This window comes from Lonchura striata, chromosome 5, assembly GCF_050655825.1.
Source record: "Lonchura striata isolate lonStrDom1 chromosome 5, ASM5065582v1, whole genome shotgun sequence".
NCBI classification, from domain to species: domain Eukaryota; kingdom Metazoa; phylum Chordata; class Aves; order Passeriformes; family Estrildidae; genus Lonchura; species Lonchura striata.
Genome location: NC_140707.1, coordinates 22,351,399 through 22,371,629, shown reverse-complemented (window position 1 = coordinate 22,371,629; position 20,231 = coordinate 22,351,399). Strand labels below are relative to the sequence as shown.

The following is a 20,231-nucleotide window of genomic DNA, read 5'->3' as shown; positions in this document are numbered from 1 at the left end:
AATTTAAGAAGCAAGCATTAGAGTTGGGTAGCAAAAGTGTTCTTCAAAATAGCTGCATTTAATGTTTAACCATATTTATCCTGATTTCATCTAGCTTAAATTTCCCAAGCTTAACTTTTTTGATCAGACTCCATGACTTCATGAAGAACTCAAAATGAATGTAAAAATACTTGAAAGCAGGTATTTCATACCCCTACCTCCTCCAGACATTTGTCTGCTCCTCTGTCTTCTCCATCTTCTAATGATGCATTACGGGACAACTCTACCTGCTTGGTCTTGCTCAGTCTGACTGAAAAGTGGGTGGTGTGATGGACTACAGCTCCTACAGACTCAGTTTCCTGCAAAAACACAACACCATTTAACACAGAAAAGTTAATTTCAAGTATCAAGGACTGATTCACTGTTTGGATAATTCATCTTGCAGTTCAAACCTTTCCATTGTCTGTATAAATACTGATGGGTTTGCAGGCTAAATCATTGAATTGAATCATAAATGGTATACTTAAAAAATATTGACTCACGTCTGGTGTTCAAATACTACATGAAATTCTGTTTATGCCATTACTGTCAAAATACAATTGGAGGTCATTTTTGTATGTTTTTTTTGTTTTGTTTTTGGTAAGCTATCCCCACACAGCAGTTGTCTATGGTTTTTTAATAGTTTTTGTTGGGTTCATTTTTCAGTTTCCTAGTATCCTCTTGCCCTATTAGCTGGAATGGATCTGAATTACTCAAAGGTAGAACCTGAAATCTTACTGTCAAGTTGGCTTATTTTGGAAGCCACAGACATGTTTTACCTCCACCTAGCAATGGAGTTAGGCACTGCTTGTATATTCCAAAGTAGGATTTCAATGTCACAGCTTGCATTACTTCATGACACTGAAAAGTTTCATGAGTAGAAGTATACTTAGGCACCCTGTCCTTGCTGATCTGGGGCTGGGGAGCACCATGTGTTTGATACCCTCCCCGAAGCTGGCCAGCTGGACTTTGCCTGAATGTGTTTTGTAGTCTCCAGCAACACCTGGTGGACAAAATTGTTAACTGTGCACCGAATTTTTGTCTTTGAACTGTTTGTGTGCTGATCTGACACTCAACCCTGATTGTTAGAAGGCATTGTCCTGTTCTGCAGCAGTGACTGAGCATTCTTGCCAGCAGTAGCTCAGGTAAGATTGTTTTCATTGGTCCATCCCCAGTCACCCCTTTGGTTGTGTAGGCTTGGAAAAGGCACCCTCACAACGTGTCTGTATCTGTGGTTTGGCATGTAATGTGTGCATGTGTTTAATAAACCCTTCCCTGTGTGCTACCTACAAATATCCCTGCTGTGACTGGGCTTGAGGACCTGGGTCTAAACATGGCCAGCAGGGACAAATCAGGGCTGAGCCCTCCCTTCCTGCAGTGAAGGCTGGACCCCTCTGAGGCAGCACTGTCGAGGTTCTCAACTCCAGAAACATGGCACAGAGAAAGCAGGAGGAAACTGGGCAGGACAGCACTCAGGAAACAGAGCTCCTGCTTCTGGCTGAGAGTTGGAATTGGGTAGAGATTCTATCTCCCCAAAGTATAATGGCATTGGGCTAGGGGAAAGGGAGGTGCCCCAAGGAGAGAATATTGCTGGGCCTAATTAAACAGGAAGCAATTTATTATTGTTTAACATGTTGCTCAGAGATCTGAGATTGTACACGCCTAAAAATGAACTTGAGATTCTGGATAGTCTTGAAAAAACTGAAGCATTGCCTTCAAAGATCTTCCTTTTGCCTGTCTTTTGACTCCCTTACAATACACAATATGAGCATTTAGCATGACATCTGAATTATCATGCTGGTCTAAAGTGCTTTCTCTTTGACTCAAGATGAAAGCGGAGTAAGTGGCATAACTCTGAATAATGACCTCCTGTGTATCCCTCAGGCTGCTGCCAGACAAGGGGGCTAATGGATATAAAACCTTATGCACGGTTCAGCCTACATCCTGATGGAGATCTTATTCATCTATTGATTTGCAGACAGCAAAAGGCATCACTAATGAAAGTATTTTAGGCAAGATGTTTCACAGGACAGGGATGGGGGGACAGGAGAAACACCTGCTATTCTCAACCTTTAGTAGTGTCACCAACCTTAGGTGATGTTTCTGCCTCTACAGCTCTTTCCTCTTGCCTCTTGTAATTCTCACCTACTTAGATTCAGGGCAGAATCTCCCCCTGTATTTGATCCATGCCTTAGCACATGGGATTTTTAAGTCCTTTTGATCTTGTGGACATTGGGTCAAGGCTGGATTGATGGGCTAAGGCCATTGTATGAGGTTGAACAAGGCAAAGTGACAGGTCCTGCCCTTGGGTCACAACAACCCCGGGCAGTGCTGCAGGCTGTGGGCAGAGTGGCTGGAAGCTGCTCAGGGGAACAGGACTTGGGGTGCTGGTTGGTCCACGGTGGCTGAACATGAGCCAGAGTGGGCCCAGGTAGCCAAGAAGGCTGAGGGCATCCTGGCTTATGTCACAAACACTGTGGCCAGCAGAGCCAGGGCAGTGATTGTCCTCCTGTACTGGGCACTGGTGAAGCCTCACCTCCAGATCTGTAGGAGCTGAAGGAGCTGGGGGTCTTTAGCCCAGAGAAAAAGAGGCTCAGGGGAGACCTCATTGCTCTCTGCAACTGCTTAAAAGGAGGCTGTGGCCAGTGGGATCAGCCTCTTCTCCCAGGCAACAGCGACAGGACAACAGGAAACAGCCTCAAGCTGCTCCAGGAGAGGTTTAGTTGGGACATCAGGAAGAACTTCCTCACTGAAAATGTTGTTAGGCACTGGAACAGGTTGCTTAGGGAAGCACCATCCCTGGAAGTCAAAAAACATGTGGATGTGGCACTGAGGGAAATGGTTTAGTGGTGAACAAGGCAGTGCTGGGTTAACAGGGGTGCCTAATAATACTGGAGGTCTTTTCCCACCTTAACAATTCCATGATTCTAACTGACTGTCTTCTACATTAACCCTTCTTAATAGCTTTTTCCATTGGCTATGTCACTTTCCAGCTTCCACCCCAAAAGATGGTATCAGAGGGTTACTGCAGCACACGTAAGATTGAATTTCTTCTTCGTCTCTGCAGGTAAGGTGTCCGTGGTATTTTGTTCTCTATGGTGACTCCTGTAACTTGGTGAGAAATACCTTATCAGCTGAAAATGTAGAGTAAGATGTGTGTTACCAGGGAGGAACTGAAAGGTAACCTAATGTTTTACCTCTACATTATGTTTGTTTTCTGAAGTTTAAATAAAAATGCATGTATTGTGCACATATGTATAAATAGTAGAAAGCAATAGTGAAATAGGTGTGCCTTACTGTAATCCCTTTAAAGATGGCTATGAAAGTCTTAGAAGTGAATGGAAAATTCTTTTTTTTTCTTTTTTTTTTTTCCCTAGGAGACACTAAACTGCCATTCTGATTCAGCATCTGCTGCTGCTTCCTTTTTCACCTAAAAGTACTGAAGTATTTTAAAATAACAAAAAAGACAAATTTCTCAGATGGCTTGAGAATTAGATCATGCTATTATGTCAAATATACTTATTGCTTTTTACACTCTCCCCCAATGTTTCCTTGAGATATTTTATGGCAGGAGCAGTCTATTCAGAAACGAACACACTGATAATAAACCCCAGCATTTGCTTCAGTTTTATTTTCTCCTGAAACATTGCTGTGAAGTGGCAGATATTGGAAACACAGTATGCTGCAAAGTTGCCTTAATGGTCTTCAATTTCTGTTTGCTTCCATTTAGTTTTCCTGTGGAGGATGAAAATGACTGTTCTAGCCAAGGCTGGGAAGATTTTCCCTGGGCTAACAATGAGCAGGGAACTGAAGTGCCGGAATTCTTTCCTTTATGTCAGTTTAACTGACTCAGTGGCATAAAACAAAATTAGTAACGGTTCAAGTGTGTAATCTTTCCTCTGGTTAGAACTTCCCTGACAAATACTTATTATTTGGCTAACAAGGAGTAATTAAGCCTCTGCAAAGAAGACCAAGAGAAAAGTGATTGACCCCTCAAGGCTGAGCCTCAGCAGGGTCCAACTAAAGCTCCTTCCTGAAACTGAGTCACTCTGTGAGACCGAGCCAGTTTTCCCTCCCCTCACTCATGTTTTTAACTGTGGTGAGGAAACAAAATTAGAATAAGCAGAGATTTTACATGAAGTTCTGAGCTCAGACAACTTTCAGGAAAAGCAGAAGTATGTGAAGTTGCATCAGAATTTGCTTTTGTACCAGGCAAGCAATTTAGAGTTTATGTAGTGCTATCAAGGGTTTCTTCGTTAAGTGTGATTGCTGTTAATTAATGGTTAATGGATTACATGTCAATCTTATCTTCAAAGGTTCAGAATGTAAAGTCTTTGGTAAGCAAAAATCCAGATTAGCATATCAAAATAAAAGGCTTCCTTAAATAACTCACACTTTGGGTGTGGATGCAGTTAGTCCAGTAACTTTGTTAAAGCTATTTTGGGTAGGCATAAAAAACAAAGGTTTCATTCCACAGTAAGTTTGCCTGAATATGAACTTCACTTTTAACTGTTTTTTTCTCAGTTAGTTCAATCCTATAAAAACACTGAGGATTTAACTATGAGTATAGCTATATAAAATCATGTGCTAGGTTTATGCACAACTTGTAAGAATCCTCTTGATTAACCTAGCAAGTGCTGGAGCAGCTGGGACTTGTATAAACCACTCATTTTAATGAAACATTTAAGCACGGACTGCTAACCTAGTGACCTGAATGGGACTATTTATATTCTGAGTGGAAAACAAATCCTCTTCTGGCAAAGGATTTTAGCATGTCATTTAAATCAGGAGTAAAAGAAGCCAGCAAAAAGGATGAAGAGAAAATTAAAAGCAGCACACAGGGTTTTAGTGGTTTTTTTCTGGAAGTTTTTTTTGTTTGGTTGGTTGGTTGGTTTTTATATGTGTGGGTGTGGTGGGGTTTCATTGTTTTCTACAATTTGTGGGGCATTTCGTTTGCATTTTATTTTTCCACTCTATTGTTTTTACCAAAAATCCAAACTGCCAAAAAAATCACTGAACTCTATTCAAAGCAGAGATTAAGTCCCTGCCATTAGAAGATTCATGTGTGAACCACATAAATTGCTTTTCTTTAGTGACTTTTCACAGAATCTAACTGTATTTTAATGCACTTTAGGAAGGGTCTTCTGTGTTCACTGGTGAACTTGTGGGTGCTCAGCTACCAACTTACCTGCATATACAAAAGTCTCTTTTCTTCTAAAGTGGAATAGGTGTCTTCTAATTGAAGAAATGCTAGTGTATTTTAAGATGGCAGATGTTGTTTCTGGTAATAGTAACAGCTATAATGTTAGCAAATCAGATTAATTAGGAAATTTTCTCAAAATAATTTTTTATGTCAATCATATAGTTCAGAGTATCCATCATGAGGAAAGAGCATAAATGATTACTTGTGGATGCCAAAGTCATGAATAAATTATGGAGCAAAAGGTTAGGAAAAAGGAGGGGGGAAAGGCTGTTATTAGGGTATGCTCAGTGAACAAGGCAAATTGTGTTTGGCAACTGACTGTGCTACTTGGAGACTATAACATGTCTAAAGAATAAAAATCTGTGGATGATTCTAGTCTCCATCACATACAGAAAACCAATCTTATGATTTATCACCTCTGAGAATTAGAATTACTTCCTGCAGTGGGCTTTGCAGGGCTCATCTGCCCTGCTCCTGGCCAGAAGCCCGCTGTACCTGTAGAATCAGTGGCCCATGCAAGTTAGGCCTGTGACTTCCCAGCTTGTGCTGAGCTTTGCTGTCTGTCCAGCCTGGCCTCCAGGCCCACAGGGGACAAATTTCCCTGCCTGATAGTGCCACAGGATGTTTTGGGCTGGTCCTACGTGGTACCTGCAATGACAACCCCTGCATGCCCAGCACTTCATCTGAAAATGGCAGCAAAGGGCTCTGATGTGAACATGTTTTATGTTTGGCCATAGAAACAATGTACAGAGTTGTCTCCTTGTACAAAAATCCTGTAATAACCCGAATGACCAAAATGTTGTAATTTTTCCATGGGCAGGATCTGTGTGACGTGCTGCACCTGGTTGATGCTGGACAGCCCACAGCTCCTGAAGGAATGTAAGGTTATCTACACTGCTCTCTCTATTATAATGTGGGCTGCAATAAATGGTATTTTAAGTGATACTTTAGAATCTGAGTGCCTTTCTTACTGGAATCACAATAAACCAGTAACACCTGGTACAAAACAGTTGTCAAACTGCCAGAACTATTTCACTTTGGGTGCCGTTTTTGTTCTGATGATACAATTGACTGAAGACTAAAATTGGGAAAACCCTATTTTTTTTTTTCCCCCCTGATGTTTATTATGTGCCTTGAGTTTGGGTTCTTAATGGTTCTGTGTGAAATCCATGAAAACAAAACCTTCAAGTGATCATGGGCTGTGTTCTGTGAATGATAGTGTTTGGTGTGGTTAGAGAGAGACAGAAAAGTGTGAACTTTTCTGTCAATTGCAGGAAATAGTGCATGCAGGAGTCCTATTTCTCAGCCTCTGTCAGTAAGTGTTAGAGAGTTTTGTACCTTCTAAGACCATGCCCATCATCCCTCACTTCTTCTCCCCCATTGTCCCTTTCTGCAAAATCAGCTCACAGTGTTGGCTCCTGTTTGGGCTTAGGGCTCCAGTGCATTTGGGGTTTGGATCCTGGCTGTGTTGCTGACATGATTTATGGTATCTGCTGCTCAGACAGAAATGCTGAAGACACATCAAGATGTACAAAAAGGCCATTCCACATTTTCTCTCCCCAAAACCAGTATGAAGAGGTATCTTTGGCTAAGTAGACCGACCAACACAGCACTTAGACAAAAATATAGGGACTCTGTACATGGAAAAAAGACCATTGAGATCACCACACATACATCATAAATAATTATTTGCTTTTCCCACAACGTGCAGAAGAAATGATGCATAAATTTATTTTGGCTTAATAATCTCTGTTGAAGTCCTTGGACAGCTGCTGCCCTCACCAGAGCTTATTCCCAATGCAGAGCATTAAAGAAGACTTAATACAAAAAACCTACCCCAAACACCCAATAACTCTCAAAAAAACCTTCAAACAACACAACTCCTTCCTCTTGGTCACATTTTGTCTGGCTTCTGCTCTGGAGGTACTGGAGCAGGAGGTTTGTTTCGCTGTCTCCCTGCACTGGCACTGCACTGCACTCTCTCCAGCTGTGTGCAGCTTTCCTCCCGAGCTGTTCCTGGGGAAGAAAAATTCCAAGAGGAAAACTGCTCTCCTTACTGTGAGGTACATCCTGCCTGGAACATTGGACGTGAGACTTTCATAAATTCCGTTCACAGACTGTATTCCCGTTCTTCAAAACGCCACAGTTTTCTAGGGGGGAATTATTTGGAAAGCCAGAAAAGCATCGGGCTCACTGATATATTCACGCCAGCCTTCATTACCATGTAGTGCTTATTTTATCTACCCAGCAGCACACCGCGATGAGAAGACTTTCATTTACTATCTCAGCTGGGGTGAAACCCTGAACGCTGTTTTAACTGTGCTGAAGAACACTACAGCGACCGATGTTAATTTATTCCCCCACGTCTCAGCGAGCCATCAGGAATAAACTGGAAGGGTTAACACCCTGCACTTGTCTGTTTATCCTGGTTAGCCCAAAGGCGGCCGGAGCAGGCGGCGCAGGGGCGCGGCCGGGGCGGGGCGCGGCTGCCGGGGCGGCGCCAGCGGGGCCGGGGCACAGCGGCGGCGGCGGCGGCGCGGCCGGCAGCGGGCCGGCCATGGTGGGGCTCAAGGAGGAGCTGCTCAAGTCCATCTGGCACGCCTTCACCGCCCTCGACCTCGACCGCAGCGGGAAGGTCTCCAAGTCGCAGCTCAAGGCAAGCGGGGGGCGGCCGGCCCGGCGGGGAGCGGGGGTCGGTCCCCGCCGGGCGCTGGGGGACACGCACACCGGCACTCGCTGCCGGGGCTCTCCCGGGCGCTGTAAATCGCGTTTTCCCCACCCTTCGTCCCACGGCATCGCTGTCGCTGCGGGCCCCGGCCACCTCCGCCCCGCGGACCTGTCCCGGAGCCCGGGCAGGCTGATTTTCATTCCGCTCCGTCCTCCCCGAGATGTCAGCGCACAAACCCTTGTTGTGCTTCTGGTCCGCTTTCAACCGCGTGTCCTTGCTACCCTTTCTGGCCAAAATCTTTTGTGGGGTGGCCACAAGGTCCCATCTATAGGGGTTGGCTGCGTCCAAGTGAAATTCACAGCTTGCCAAGGGGAGAGAAAGGTTCCACAGTGCCCTCTTATTTGGATATAAACAGGAGAATTAGTCAAGAGGCTCCAACTGTGCCATTCTTTCCTTAGCTTATACGCTGAAGTAGTGTTTGTGCTCTTAAAAGAGCTCTCAGGCAGCTCGCTGAATCCCGTCCTGTCTTGGCCCTGCTTTATGGGACCGTCTTGGCCTGGGAATAATAGCAGGAATCCGGCTAGATAAATATTTTGAATAAGAACGCAACACCTGTTGACATTCGAGACTGTGGGTCCTTGTGCTGGGGCTGCCGGGGCGCAGCAACTCGCCGAGGTCTGCGCGAGTTGTGGCATCAGCTCCACGAGCGACAGCGCCCGTCCGTGGGTGCTGTTCCCGAGCGTGGCTGGTCGCTCATGGACTTTATTTTTAGTATTATGTAATGAGGGTCCGGAGCTGGCAGCGTGCTTGCTGCAAGCTGCCTGTTCCTCTTCTCCTTTTCTTCCGCCGGGGTGGTGGGGCCGTGAGACAGAACCGAGCTCGGGCGGCCCTGACTGCGGGGCAGGATTCGGGCCAGACGCCGGACCTGGCTGTGACCTCCGGCTGAAAACGGGTGCAGCTCCCGGGTTTTTCACAGCGAGTGTCAGTAAAAGTCAGTGTTTGTGTTCCAGCCTTGCAGGATGAACTGAAGCAGGTTGTAGAGAAGTTTGTTTTATTTTTTTTTTTTAATCGTCTTGCTTTTTATAGGAATCCTGTCATGCTACCTACCACACCTGGTGTGCTCCATGCACTCACCTCTGCAGATGTGTCGCCGTGGAGGCCAGTGCAAAACTGGTCCCCAGGTGCTGGCCTGAATGAAGTGGCTAAAGAAGCTGCCAGTGTGCTGGTGGGCTGGTACAGTGTCCTCAAAAAAAGCAGGACTTTGCGCTTTTTGTGCAGTTCTGTCTGTGACATAAAGGCTCCTGTGGGAAGTGTCAGGTGGAGGATCTGGGAGTGCAGAAACAAATCTGAAATGAGGTTCCCACCTTCTCCTGCGGTCACCAAGAATTAGTTTTCAGGAGGGTGTTCTTACATAGACTTTTTGTGGTAACTGCTGAATGTGGTGTGAAACTGATGGTCCTGCTGGCGAGAAAAGGTGTGCAGGGTGGCAGTAGCCCCACATAGTTAAAAAAGGGCAGGTAGGACAGCAAAAGAGAAGTTCCTATATGATAGAGGTAGGACTGTGTTGCCCTTAGATGGTACTTCCCAATGAAATGTTTCCCATCATCATGAGGAAGATAGAGCGCTCCTGTAAAATGGAGCAATGATGCTTGGAGACCAACAGGTTAGTAGAGATCTATGGCATTAGAAAAATATGCTTAATGATGGAGTGGAATGGCTATTTTTAAAACTGATAAAAACCTTTCTGTTTTGTGAGAATGGCAGTGCTGTAAGCTACTGAACTCTTCCCTTCTCAGTAAGAAAATCTACTGGCCATGTGTCTTTCATGTGTGTAATCCAGTATAAGGTGGTGCCATCACATTGCTGGGACATTCCTAAGGAGAATATGTTTGGTTGTTAAAGGGAGTGATTTTTAGTTACTCTGCCTAGAGGTGATCTTTGATCCCTCCATAAAAATAAATAATTAACTTTAAATACTATGAGAAAAATAAATATATGTGTATGTGTGTTCTGTCGTTGAGGCCCTACAGTGAAGGGCTTGCATCACACATTTGTTTTCAGTAGATCTAGAGCAGATGGATGGAGGTGAGTCAGTTTGGTCTGTTTCATAGTCTGGAGAAACAGCAAGTGCTTGAGGGCAAAAATGGGACTTGCTTGGAATAGTAAGGATGTCATGAGTTGTCTTTTATTTGTATCTTTTATGTATCTTTTATTATGTTCTGAGCTGCTGAGAGAGGAGACGGTCAAATCAGTCCTCTGTGTAATTTTGAATATTGTCTTCTTCCAGTATGCACTGATTTTTTGTTTGTTTGTATGGGTTTTTCTACTATTTTTTCAACTTCAGAAGTTCTACTGTCTTCAGAAGCTCTAGTCTTAAGAAGTTCTACTGTTATGCTGGCTGCTGCTCTTAGTCTTTTTTTCTACATCAGCAGAAGTTTTGGTGTATTCTGTTCTTAAATTACAGCTTTAAAACTGGACACAGTCATTGTTTTGCCAGTGTGTTTTTTGGCACGTTCAAACACTGATACAGCAAGGCTCAGGTGTAGGGTCTGTGTACACAGTTACAGCTGCTGCTGTGAGTCCAGCACGAGCTATACATGCAAATTGCTTCCTTTCCTACACTTACATCCAATTTCATCTTTTTTACAACCTGCAATTTTAAAATTAACTTGTTTTAGAAGTTTCTCTAAGGTACCAGCATTAAATCCACTTTTTATCTGTATCTTGAAACACTGTAATTTTAAATACAGTTCTACTTGACAGCCAGCAAAACTGCTTGTAGGGTGTGTGTATATGACTGGATCCCGGAAAAATCCACCAATTAGTTTTTACACACTCTCTGGAAGCTCTTCCACGTGTTGCTTTGTGACTGTCTCTCTTTAGGCAGTGGGTTTATTTTGGTGTTCTTGTTTCACATGCTGCATTGGGGTGTATTTTCTGAGTCTTGGGGTCTTGGACTCCTGGATGCCATCTGCAGAATGTGGATGATGAGCCACATGTGAAAATACTGTCACATTCAGGCCTGTATTATAATTTTGGATGACCAAAGCTACTTGTCAGGCTTTGAAAATTCATACCCGTCTGCTCTCATATCTGGGGTGTTACTGGCTTATTATACCTCTTACATTTGCTTTGCCTTTCCCCTAGATGAGAGGTTGGTGGCCTGTGGGAAGAGGAAGAATGGTGTAATCAGGGGTGAGAGGGGTGGTCTGACCACAGAGGAAGACCTTGAACAATGCAGTGAGGCAGGGGTGGGAGCCTGGCCGGACAATCGGCTTTGTGCAGGGCAGTAGGAAATTAGTCACTGTGACTCACGGGACGGGGTCCTGCTCCGGGGCTCACAGTGTGTGTGGCAGGGTAGCCACGAGCACCGCTGTCACTGAGGTGTGAGGGAGGGATGCTGTTGTGCCAGGAAAGCCCAGGCAGGCTCTAGACTAAAGCAGGGAGCTTGAGGAAGTGACAGGGCCATGAGGCTGTGCTGGAGAGGAGCAGCTCCCAGTGGATCGGCAGCCTGTTGAACCTCGAGCCAGCCTGCGCCCAGGTCGCCAAGGTGGCCACTGGCATCCTGGCCTGGATCAGCAATAGTGTGGCCAGCAGAGCAGGGCAGGGATTGTCCCCTGGGCTGGGCACACCCCTGTGAAACCACACCTCAAGTTCTGGGCCCCTCAGTTTAGGAGGGACATTGAGGTGCTGGAGCAAGTCCAGAGAAAGGCAACAAAGGTGCTGAAGTGTCTGGAGCACAAGTCCTGTGAGGAGCGGCTGAGGGAGCCGGGGGTGTTCAGCCTGGAGAAAAGGAAGCTCAGCAGTGACCTTATCACTCCACGACTGCCTGAAGAGAGCTTGTAGCCAGGTGGGGATTGGGCTTTTCTTCCAGGCAGCCAGCAAGAGGACAAAAGCTTAAGCTGCACCACAGGAGGTTCAGGTTGGACATTAGGAAGAATCTTTTCACAGAGGGGCTGATTAGATATTGGAATGGGCTGCCCAGGGAGGTGATGGGGTCTCAGGAGGTGTTGAAGGAAAGACTGGACGTGGTACTCAGTGCCATGGTCTGGTTGACATGGTCGTATTTGGTCATAGGCTGGACTTGATGATCTCAGAGGTCTTTTCCAGCCTAATGAATTCTGTGATTCTGTTTTGTCAGGGAAGATGTAGAAGAAAGGTGCAGTACATGGAATATGTTTACAAGGAGCTCTTCCTGAGGGCTGGGAGCCCCAGGACACAAAGGCAATTCACTTGTCTACTTGGGCAAATGCAGGCAGACACCAGGATGAGACCAAGGGGGATTATGCAGATAATGAAGGCAAAAGGAAGGGTGAGGTTGTTGAAAATGGTGATGAGGGGTGTGCAAGTGCCCAGGGATGAAAGGGGCAAATGAAGGAATGGGAGCTGATGTAGGTGAAGGGCACAAGTATCAAGAACCTGGGCTGGTGGAGGCTGGGTTGGAATACACTCATCCAGCTGGGAAAGAGGCTGCTGCAGTAACCCTGACATTAAATAATGAGGCTTCAGATGGGGTATGTGCTGCCTGAGAGGATAAGGAAGCTGGACCTTGGGGGTGTGATGATGCAGGATATGGTGTGTGTACAGTGTACCCTGGATGAAAAGACCTGGTGCTTGTGACAATGATGCTACTTTTAACACTGGTCATAAAAGAAAAAGGGAAAGTGCTTGTGAGTAGCCTTATTTTGGCTGGCTGTCTGGCTGCTGACATGGATGTTAGGGAGAGATGAGCCAAGAATGTCTTGGAATGAATTCACACGAAGCCACTGAATGGAGCTGTCGGGATCTGGGATGCCAACATTTTAAAATTTGAAAAAGAAATGGGGAGTGGAAAGACCCCCCTGAAAGATGAAAAAAAAAAAAAAAGAGAAAACTACCAAGAAGCTGACAATAGCTGCTGCAGGATTAGTCTGCCCCGGTAATGCTCCCACTGTCACCTGGGCCAAATTTTTGTTACTGAGCAGTAAGTAGTCTAGCAGATCCTCCCTGTCTCTGGAGAAATGCAAATCACTTTTATGAGACATGGTTAAATGAAACTACTCAGATGATAATAATTCAACACTTGCTGAAAGTTTTGGAAAATGGGAATTCAAGAGGGGAGCAGCTCTGGCAGAGTAGACCTAAAGGTAAAGCAGCATGAAACAGGGCATAATAAAGTAAATCCAAAGTCTGTGATGACCTTTGGCATTCGGCTTGCTTGTATTTGTATTTGGAACAGAATGATTCCAGTGCTCTGGTGATGGGATACCAGCAGGCATCTTTCTTAAAAACTTTTCCTTGAAAGTGAAGGAGTTGTTGTGCCTGGAGTGCACTGGTGTCATGAACCCCCTGCAGGCTGCCTGTGCTGTCTCAGACCCCAGTTTGGAGACCCCCATGTGCTGCAGCAGAGATGAGTCTCTGGGCTTTGGCATGAAGGTAAATTGTTAAACGTGGCATCCAGAGCATGATAAATGCGGAAGCAGAAAGCTGCCTAGCAGCCCTGTTGGCACTGGGGGAATAATCCTGACTGGTGCAAAGCTTCCTCATGGTTGATGCAGCTTCTGCAAGGCAAGGTGATTCTTTTGCACCCTTATTAATCTAGTGCTCAGCTACTTGTTGTTTTTTTTTTTTTAATTATTAATTAACATAGAGTATCTTCTGGTCCAGATAATGTGATTTGAGAGAACAAAACCAAACCAAATGAGTCCTTAGGGCAGAATTTTTCTGGCTTACCCTGCACGTGAAGAATTCAGCTGGTGCTTGGCTGCGTTACAGAACAGCAGCTTTGGCAGGCGCCGAGGAATTTCCTGAGTTATGAAAAGAGAGGACTGGGCACCAGAGAGATTGCAGATAAGGCAGATCTTAGAAAATCATTGAAAGTGGAATTCTTTCCTGGTAAGTTGGTCACTTGATGTGGAAAGCACCTAGGTTTCTGACAGGCCAAGCACAGCAAGAATACCAAAAAAGGGAGTAGACAAATATGTAGAAAGGACGTGATAAGAAAGTATTTTATCAAGACTTTTTAATTTACTTTGGTAGTAAGCTGAAAACAGTCATGCTTTCAGAATATTTTTATTAACTGAGTATTTTTTTAGTTACAGTATTAGCAAGTCAAGTGTGGTTGGAAACCAGTGATCATCTCTCTCTTTCTCTCAGAAATTCAAGAATCCCTCAGGCTTCTATAAATAACAGAAGAAGCCTTAAATAGAAGGGGAAGCACACAAGATAGTACATTCCCCCAGCCCCATATGTAAATCACGTGTACTCAAATACTTGATCTGGTTGGAGACAAGGATGGATTGAAGTGAAATACACTGTTGATGGAGAGTGGTGTAAAATGCTTCTAAATGCTCTTTTGCTGCTTTAGGAAGTGCAGCTTTTGTTGTGCTATGGCTGATGCTGTTGTTTAACTCTTTATTTCTCATTAGCTCTAATGCCCTAGTGTTAGCATACATCTGTGCAAATATGCATTTCTCATGGAAGTGTCTCCTTTTCTGAAAGCAAGTTTAACTTTGGAGGTATGTAGAGAGGAGTTCTTCTCTGAACTGAATACACATCTTGGGCTATATTTGTAGTATTTTCTGCTAACTAGCACTTAGATTCTGCTGTCTCCTTATCATGCATCAGAATAGTAAATGTACATTTTCTTTTTTCTCGGGGGTAGGTGGGTGGGGGAAAGCCCAGACATTTTAAGTGTGTAGCTTTGGTTTGATTTCCTAGGCTTTGACAACTTCAGACTTTCACTTCTTCTTTTACCACTACTTCATCTTTGATCATCTTTTATGTCTACTCACCTAAATAGACATGCGTATAAGTTTTCTGCACATTTGTGTTTTTTACGGTTATCTCTTTGCATCATTTTGGTCTGTTTTTAAAAATTCAATATAATACTCACAAAATTCAGTTTCACTTTGTACGATGCAGTTGTCATTTAAAAACAAATAATAGCACTGGCATCATACCTTTTGAAAAGATGTGATCTGTTTTACCTTTGTGTAATTTTTAAGCTGGATTTTTGGCCTTTTTTACATTTTTTCTATTTTCATGCAAACCATGGCAGGGTGTGTAATATTAAATCCTTAACCCAGCTCATGTTGGTGGTGCATGATCTTCAGAGGCTCAGCTCTGCATCATGCCAAGGGGTGATGTGGGCAGCCTGCTGCAGTCTGACCCAGCTCCAGTGTTGACAGCCCAAGAGAGGGATGGTGCTTTGCTGTTTTTTGGGGAGTTCTGGTGGCACAGGAGCTGCTACTGCCCAGGCTCTGCCTTCATGTTGGTGCTGAGGTGTTGCTCTGTGCTTGCAGAGCTCAGCTGAAGAAGTTGAGATGTGCTGGCTAGTTAGTTTTTAGTAATTCAGTACTTCCTTAAAATTAGTCAAGCATGTAGTCTCTTCTTGAAGGTCATTTCTCAAGAACAGACATGAGTGTTAGTGGGTGTCAAGTTCGTGACATACTTCATGCAAATAGCTTTTTAAAATAAAAATTTGAGAGCACATCTGAACCCTTCCTCTTTCTGTAGCATTACTTTCCTTTGCCAACTGAAACGTGGGGTCAATGTTGAAAAGCAAGCAGATGAGAGAAACCCATAGTTAATGGTTTAATATGAATAGTCTTTTCTTTGTAAACTAAAGCTACATATTGAGTTGGTTTCTTTGTTACTCATTTTCACAAGATATAAATATTCATATTTTCAAAGGCTAGGTGTTTGTGGTTGTTTTGATAACTATCTGACTTAACTCTGCAAATATTATTCTGGTGTTCCTGCATGTCTCTCCTGTTTTTCAGCTGCATGGGGATATATGTACAAAGGGGAGCTTGTATAGCTGTGTTTGTAGCTCTCTAGGGCTGGACCTCTCTGTGCTCACATTGCTTCTGTAACAATCAACTCCCTGAAACCATCAAAGCAGAATTTTTTTAGTTACATTTTGCAAAACTTTGTGGGGCAGAAGTTGTGGTGACATCAAAGTGTCAGGTTGCAGATGGTTTGGGAGTCACAAGTCTGCTCTGGAGGGAACACGCCATGGTTAAGGCTGACATCAGTGTCACTGGTTTCTCTTCTGTCCTTAGGTCCTTTCTCACAACTTGTGCACAGTGTTAAATGTTCCCCATGATCCAGTGGCCTTGGAAGAGCACTTCAGGGACGATGACGAAGGACCAGTTTCCAATCAGGGTTACATGCCTTACCTAAACAAATTCATCTTGGAAAAGGTAAGTTTTGAATTCTTGTGTTCTGTGCTTTCTTGTAAGCTTTTGTTGTTAGAGTGTCTTTGTGGTAATTGAGTGTGTCTATGGGGTCCTCATGGGGCGGCTACTCTGGAGAGCCTGTGCCTAAAAATAGAAGGGTGTGCTGTTCTCTACCTCTTCTCTCCTTGGTTTCTATTTCCTGTTACATCTGGCCCTTGCCTTAGCTGTGTTCATGCAGAGCTGTGCTCATATTAATTAAAGTGTAGGCACAGGGTTTGTGGGAAGTGGGAGTGGGGTTGGGGCCGAGCCTCATCCCCAGTGGGCACAGCTGTGAGCAGCACTGACAGCAATGAGCCAGGGAGTGCACAGGGCACTGAGCAACCACCAAAGGGAACAGAGGGCTCACAGGTGCAGTGCATGAGCAATGAGAGGTTATTAAAGGTTGGGCTGAAGGACAAGAAGGGCAGAGGTTTGAAGCCTTCTAAAATTGTATGGTTGATACTCTATGTATTATGGCTGTCTCGACTGTGACATATGCTGTGACAATAAAGCACCTCAGCCTGAATTTATCTGAAAGTGTCTGGGAGCTATAGGTTGTTCCACTTTATACTGCACCTATAACAGAATATTGTCACAGACTCCTTTGCAAACAGAAAGGGTAAAAATATCTTCACTATTTGTGACAAAGTACTTTAATAAGTAGATCCCTTCAGAGAGTTATAGTGGTTAACATTAGGGTGTATTGTGAAGCTCTGTCTTGCAAGTTCTTTCCTCTCATGTCTGAGTATTCTTCAGTCTTCTGTTGTGCCTTGTTTCGGGAGAAACTCTGGAAAGACAACAGGGCTGTCCCCTCCCCTCCTCTCCTTGTGTTCTAAAATAGGTGGTTCACTGGGTTGGAAAGTTAGGGAGCCCCAAACAATGATCTTCCTTCTTTTTTCTGTCCTCTGTTCACGTCCTGGGGTGAACAGCAAAAGCAGCTCACCTGATGATAGAAACATCAGCTTCAACACCACTGAATTCTTGTACACTTGAGGGCCAGCCTCAGAAACCCTCAAACTCTGATGTTGTGGCTGCAGAGACACAGAGCTGTTTGCTCTCTTTTGTTATGTGAAGAAGTCCTGAACAGACATACTGCCCAGAAGTCCAATGCAGCAAGTGCAGATGATGCAAACTCCTCAGTCCCATTTGCTGATTTCTGCTCCTTCCTTTAATAGTGGTGGAAAATATGATATATATAATGCACTCTGGCAGCTTGTATCTAGCAAAGACTGATCAGCTTCTCTGCCTCTCTAGTCTGTGTTTGTCTCATACCCAAAGAGCATGAGAGACACCCCAAGAGTGCCCTGTTTGATGGTGTGGGAGTTGTTGGCCTTTAATACACGCAAAGGTACCTCAATATTGTCTTGGCTTTTTGATGCTGCAGAATCCTGCTTTGTCGCTAAGAAGTTGTGATAGCCTTTCTGCTTCATCTGGGCTCTCCGAGGTCCTGTGGAGACCAAGCAGTCTTTTTTCCCAAATTCTGGGAAAAAAGAAAATGCCTGAATTTACTTTGACCAAAGGATTACAGTGGGAGAGGCTGAACCACAGTGGGTTAATATCTTTGTAGACAGTAACAAGCCATTAAGTAAAGAAAACTCAAAAGAGATATGTATGGCTTTTTCAGGTATAAAAATGCTTTATTGTTAAAGGGCATATTGTTAAAGGGAGGATAGTTATGGAAAGGAAAAGCAAAATTGCATTTAAGTAACACTTTTATCTGAAAATGACAGACCTGGCTATGTAAGTAAGAAGGTATGAAAGGAAAGAACATGACTGTGTATAATTTCTTGTTTTGTTTTATTCATATACTGATCTGGCTTCCAGTCATTGCCTGTGATATATCCATATCATCAGTTAATCTTAAAAGATGAAAGTGTTAAGGAAAAGGATTAAATTATCTGTAGCTTCATGTTATTTGATCTTGACTAAATACATGTAAACAAGAAAATTAGTGAAGTTGTTTGGACAGAAGGCTGTCTTTTTGGACAGGAAAAATCTTGTCTGTGACTTCTTTTAGAGATGAGTTTACACCAGTGCCAAAAGACAGCATGCAGTGGGATGAAGTCACTGATTCATTGCGTGTCTCCTTTGTTTAAAACAAACAAACAAAAAGAAGCAAACAAGAAACTCCTTCTTCATTTTTCCAAGGCCTAATCTGTTATTTTAGATGGGGTGATTGTAGAAAAATTGCTGTTAGTATAGTCTAGTAAGCAAAGCTGCTAAAGAAGGAGTGATGCTTTATACCCCAGACGCACGGGAGGTTCTCAATTTCCAGTCATGCATCTTACAGCAAATTGATTCAAGCAAGACCCACTGGCTCAAGAAAGGATTTTTAATCTTAACATATTTTGATTTAAGACACTCATAAATATTTTATGAATGATTCCTTAAATTTCTTTTAAAATAGTTGTCTAACTGTGACTTAGAATTTTATTGAGAGGACTTTGTAACCTTTGGAAATAACTTATGTTGTACTCTTAAGTGCAGTTGTAACTTTTTAGTTTTTGGTGCTGACTTACCCTGCAATAAAGCTTCCTTATATAGAACTAAGGAATCATCAAGAAAGGAACAATTGTGAAGAAAGGCAAGGTAGTTAGGTGAGGTCCATTTGCTACAACTAATTTCCTTTATTCACGTAGGTAATTTCAATAAATGATTTGAGTAATTAGAATAATCTGATTGAGATTTCCAATGTTATGCATCTTGTTACTCAGCAGATAGATGTATCTAGAATTTTCTTGCATATGAAACAAAACCTGTCTTGTTCTGTAAATATCTTTTTCAGGAGGGTGCTGTGATTTGCCAACATAGTGTCTTCATGATTTGTTTTGCTTGGTTCCTTAACCATATTTTAGCATGTTCTATTATTTGCAATGTGTATCTTTAAATATCGATTGGAAATGTTTCCCTTTCAATGATGGCAGTGGTAGTATTTTACAGCAGGCCTTATTCAGATCAGAGTGAGGGGAGACAAAAGAAGGACATTGTTCAAATCTTAGGTTATCTCATCTTCCAGACAACTTCATGAATTCAAGTTACACTACCAATGCTTGTTATGTTTTTGGAACTGTAATTTTGGAGAGCCAGGGCTTGTGTGCTGATGTAATTACTGTCCTGAATAATTCCCAAACAGTGTCTCTGTTCTGGATGACACATGGGCCCCACAAAGTCCATTTCAGAACCAAGTCTGGATTCTGAAAAAAGGACTTGCATATCTAAAGTGGGATTGCTGGCTCTGTGAGACCTCTTCCCCTGTGGTAAAATGGTTCTGAAACCTCTGGTGCACACTCCTGGTGGCAGGGAAGTGCTGCAGGTGACCTGGGTTTTGACAGGAGTGTCTGAGGTGCTGCAGTCCTGCTTTGCTGTGGTAGCAGAACACCTGCACCACCAGCACATTTCCAAGGTGGAGCTGCTCACTGTCAGCAGGGGAAAAGCACTTGGAGAAAAGAAGTCCTGATTCATTGGGCAGGGTGGAGAGGACACAGAAAAAGCACAGGCAAGAGTAGCCAAGGAGTGAAGTGGTGGCCAATAGAATGGAGAAGAAGGAATCCTGACTTCTAGCCCTTCATCCAGAGGCTGTTTGTTCGTTTAGCTGGTGTTTCATTTAAGATCTGTGTTTCTTGTGCAAACGAGACAGATGCTGAACTTGTGGCTGGAGCAGCTCTGCCACCTCATTCAAAGGACAGCCTCTTGCATCTGCACTCAGGTTAATGGCCTCTGCAAGCATGCAAAGTCAATGATTTTTGTTCATAGTCTCACTCTCTATGCCTGGAGACTGTTCTTGTCATCAGGTTGTTTACTTCTTCCTTTTTTAATCTTTTTTCCCTCCACCTACTTAATTTCTTTGACTTCCCATGTCTGTCATTGAGTAAGCCAGTGTGGCGTGGTCACTGTATTTGACTGCTTACCAGACTGGGTAGGAAATCAGGCACTGGTGTTCTTCAAGTAGCTGAGGTCTGTGGTTTGACTTATCATTAAAAAAATCACTGACCATTACTGGTCTCATTACCACAAGAGGTACAAGAACCCGTTTTTTAGATGTGTTTTCCAAAATCTCAAAGGGGCTTCCATTACAGTGCCAAACGTGCCTTAATCAGTAACACGTTGGTAAAGAAATAGCATTGCTAAGTTATGGGGAGAT

The 20,231-nt window shown here is 43.7% G+C and overlaps 1 protein-coding gene across 1 annotated transcript in view; it reads left to right on the top strand.

The window, feature by feature from the left end:
• The first annotated feature begins 7,737 nt into the window (after nucleotides 1-7,737).
• The window catches only part of SWAP70 (switching B cell complex subunit SWAP70), a 35,746-nt gene continuing 23,252 nt past the window's right edge, over nucleotides 7,738-20,231 (top strand). The window contains exons 1-2 of the mRNA XM_021529474.4: nucleotides 7,738-7,877; nucleotides 15,935-16,075. Coding sequence (XP_021385149.1) covers nucleotides 7,779-7,877; nucleotides 15,935-16,075 — 240 coding nt within the window. The 5' untranslated portion in view covers nucleotides 7,738-7,778. The remainder of the gene's footprint in view (nucleotides 7,878-15,934; nucleotides 16,076-20,231) is intronic.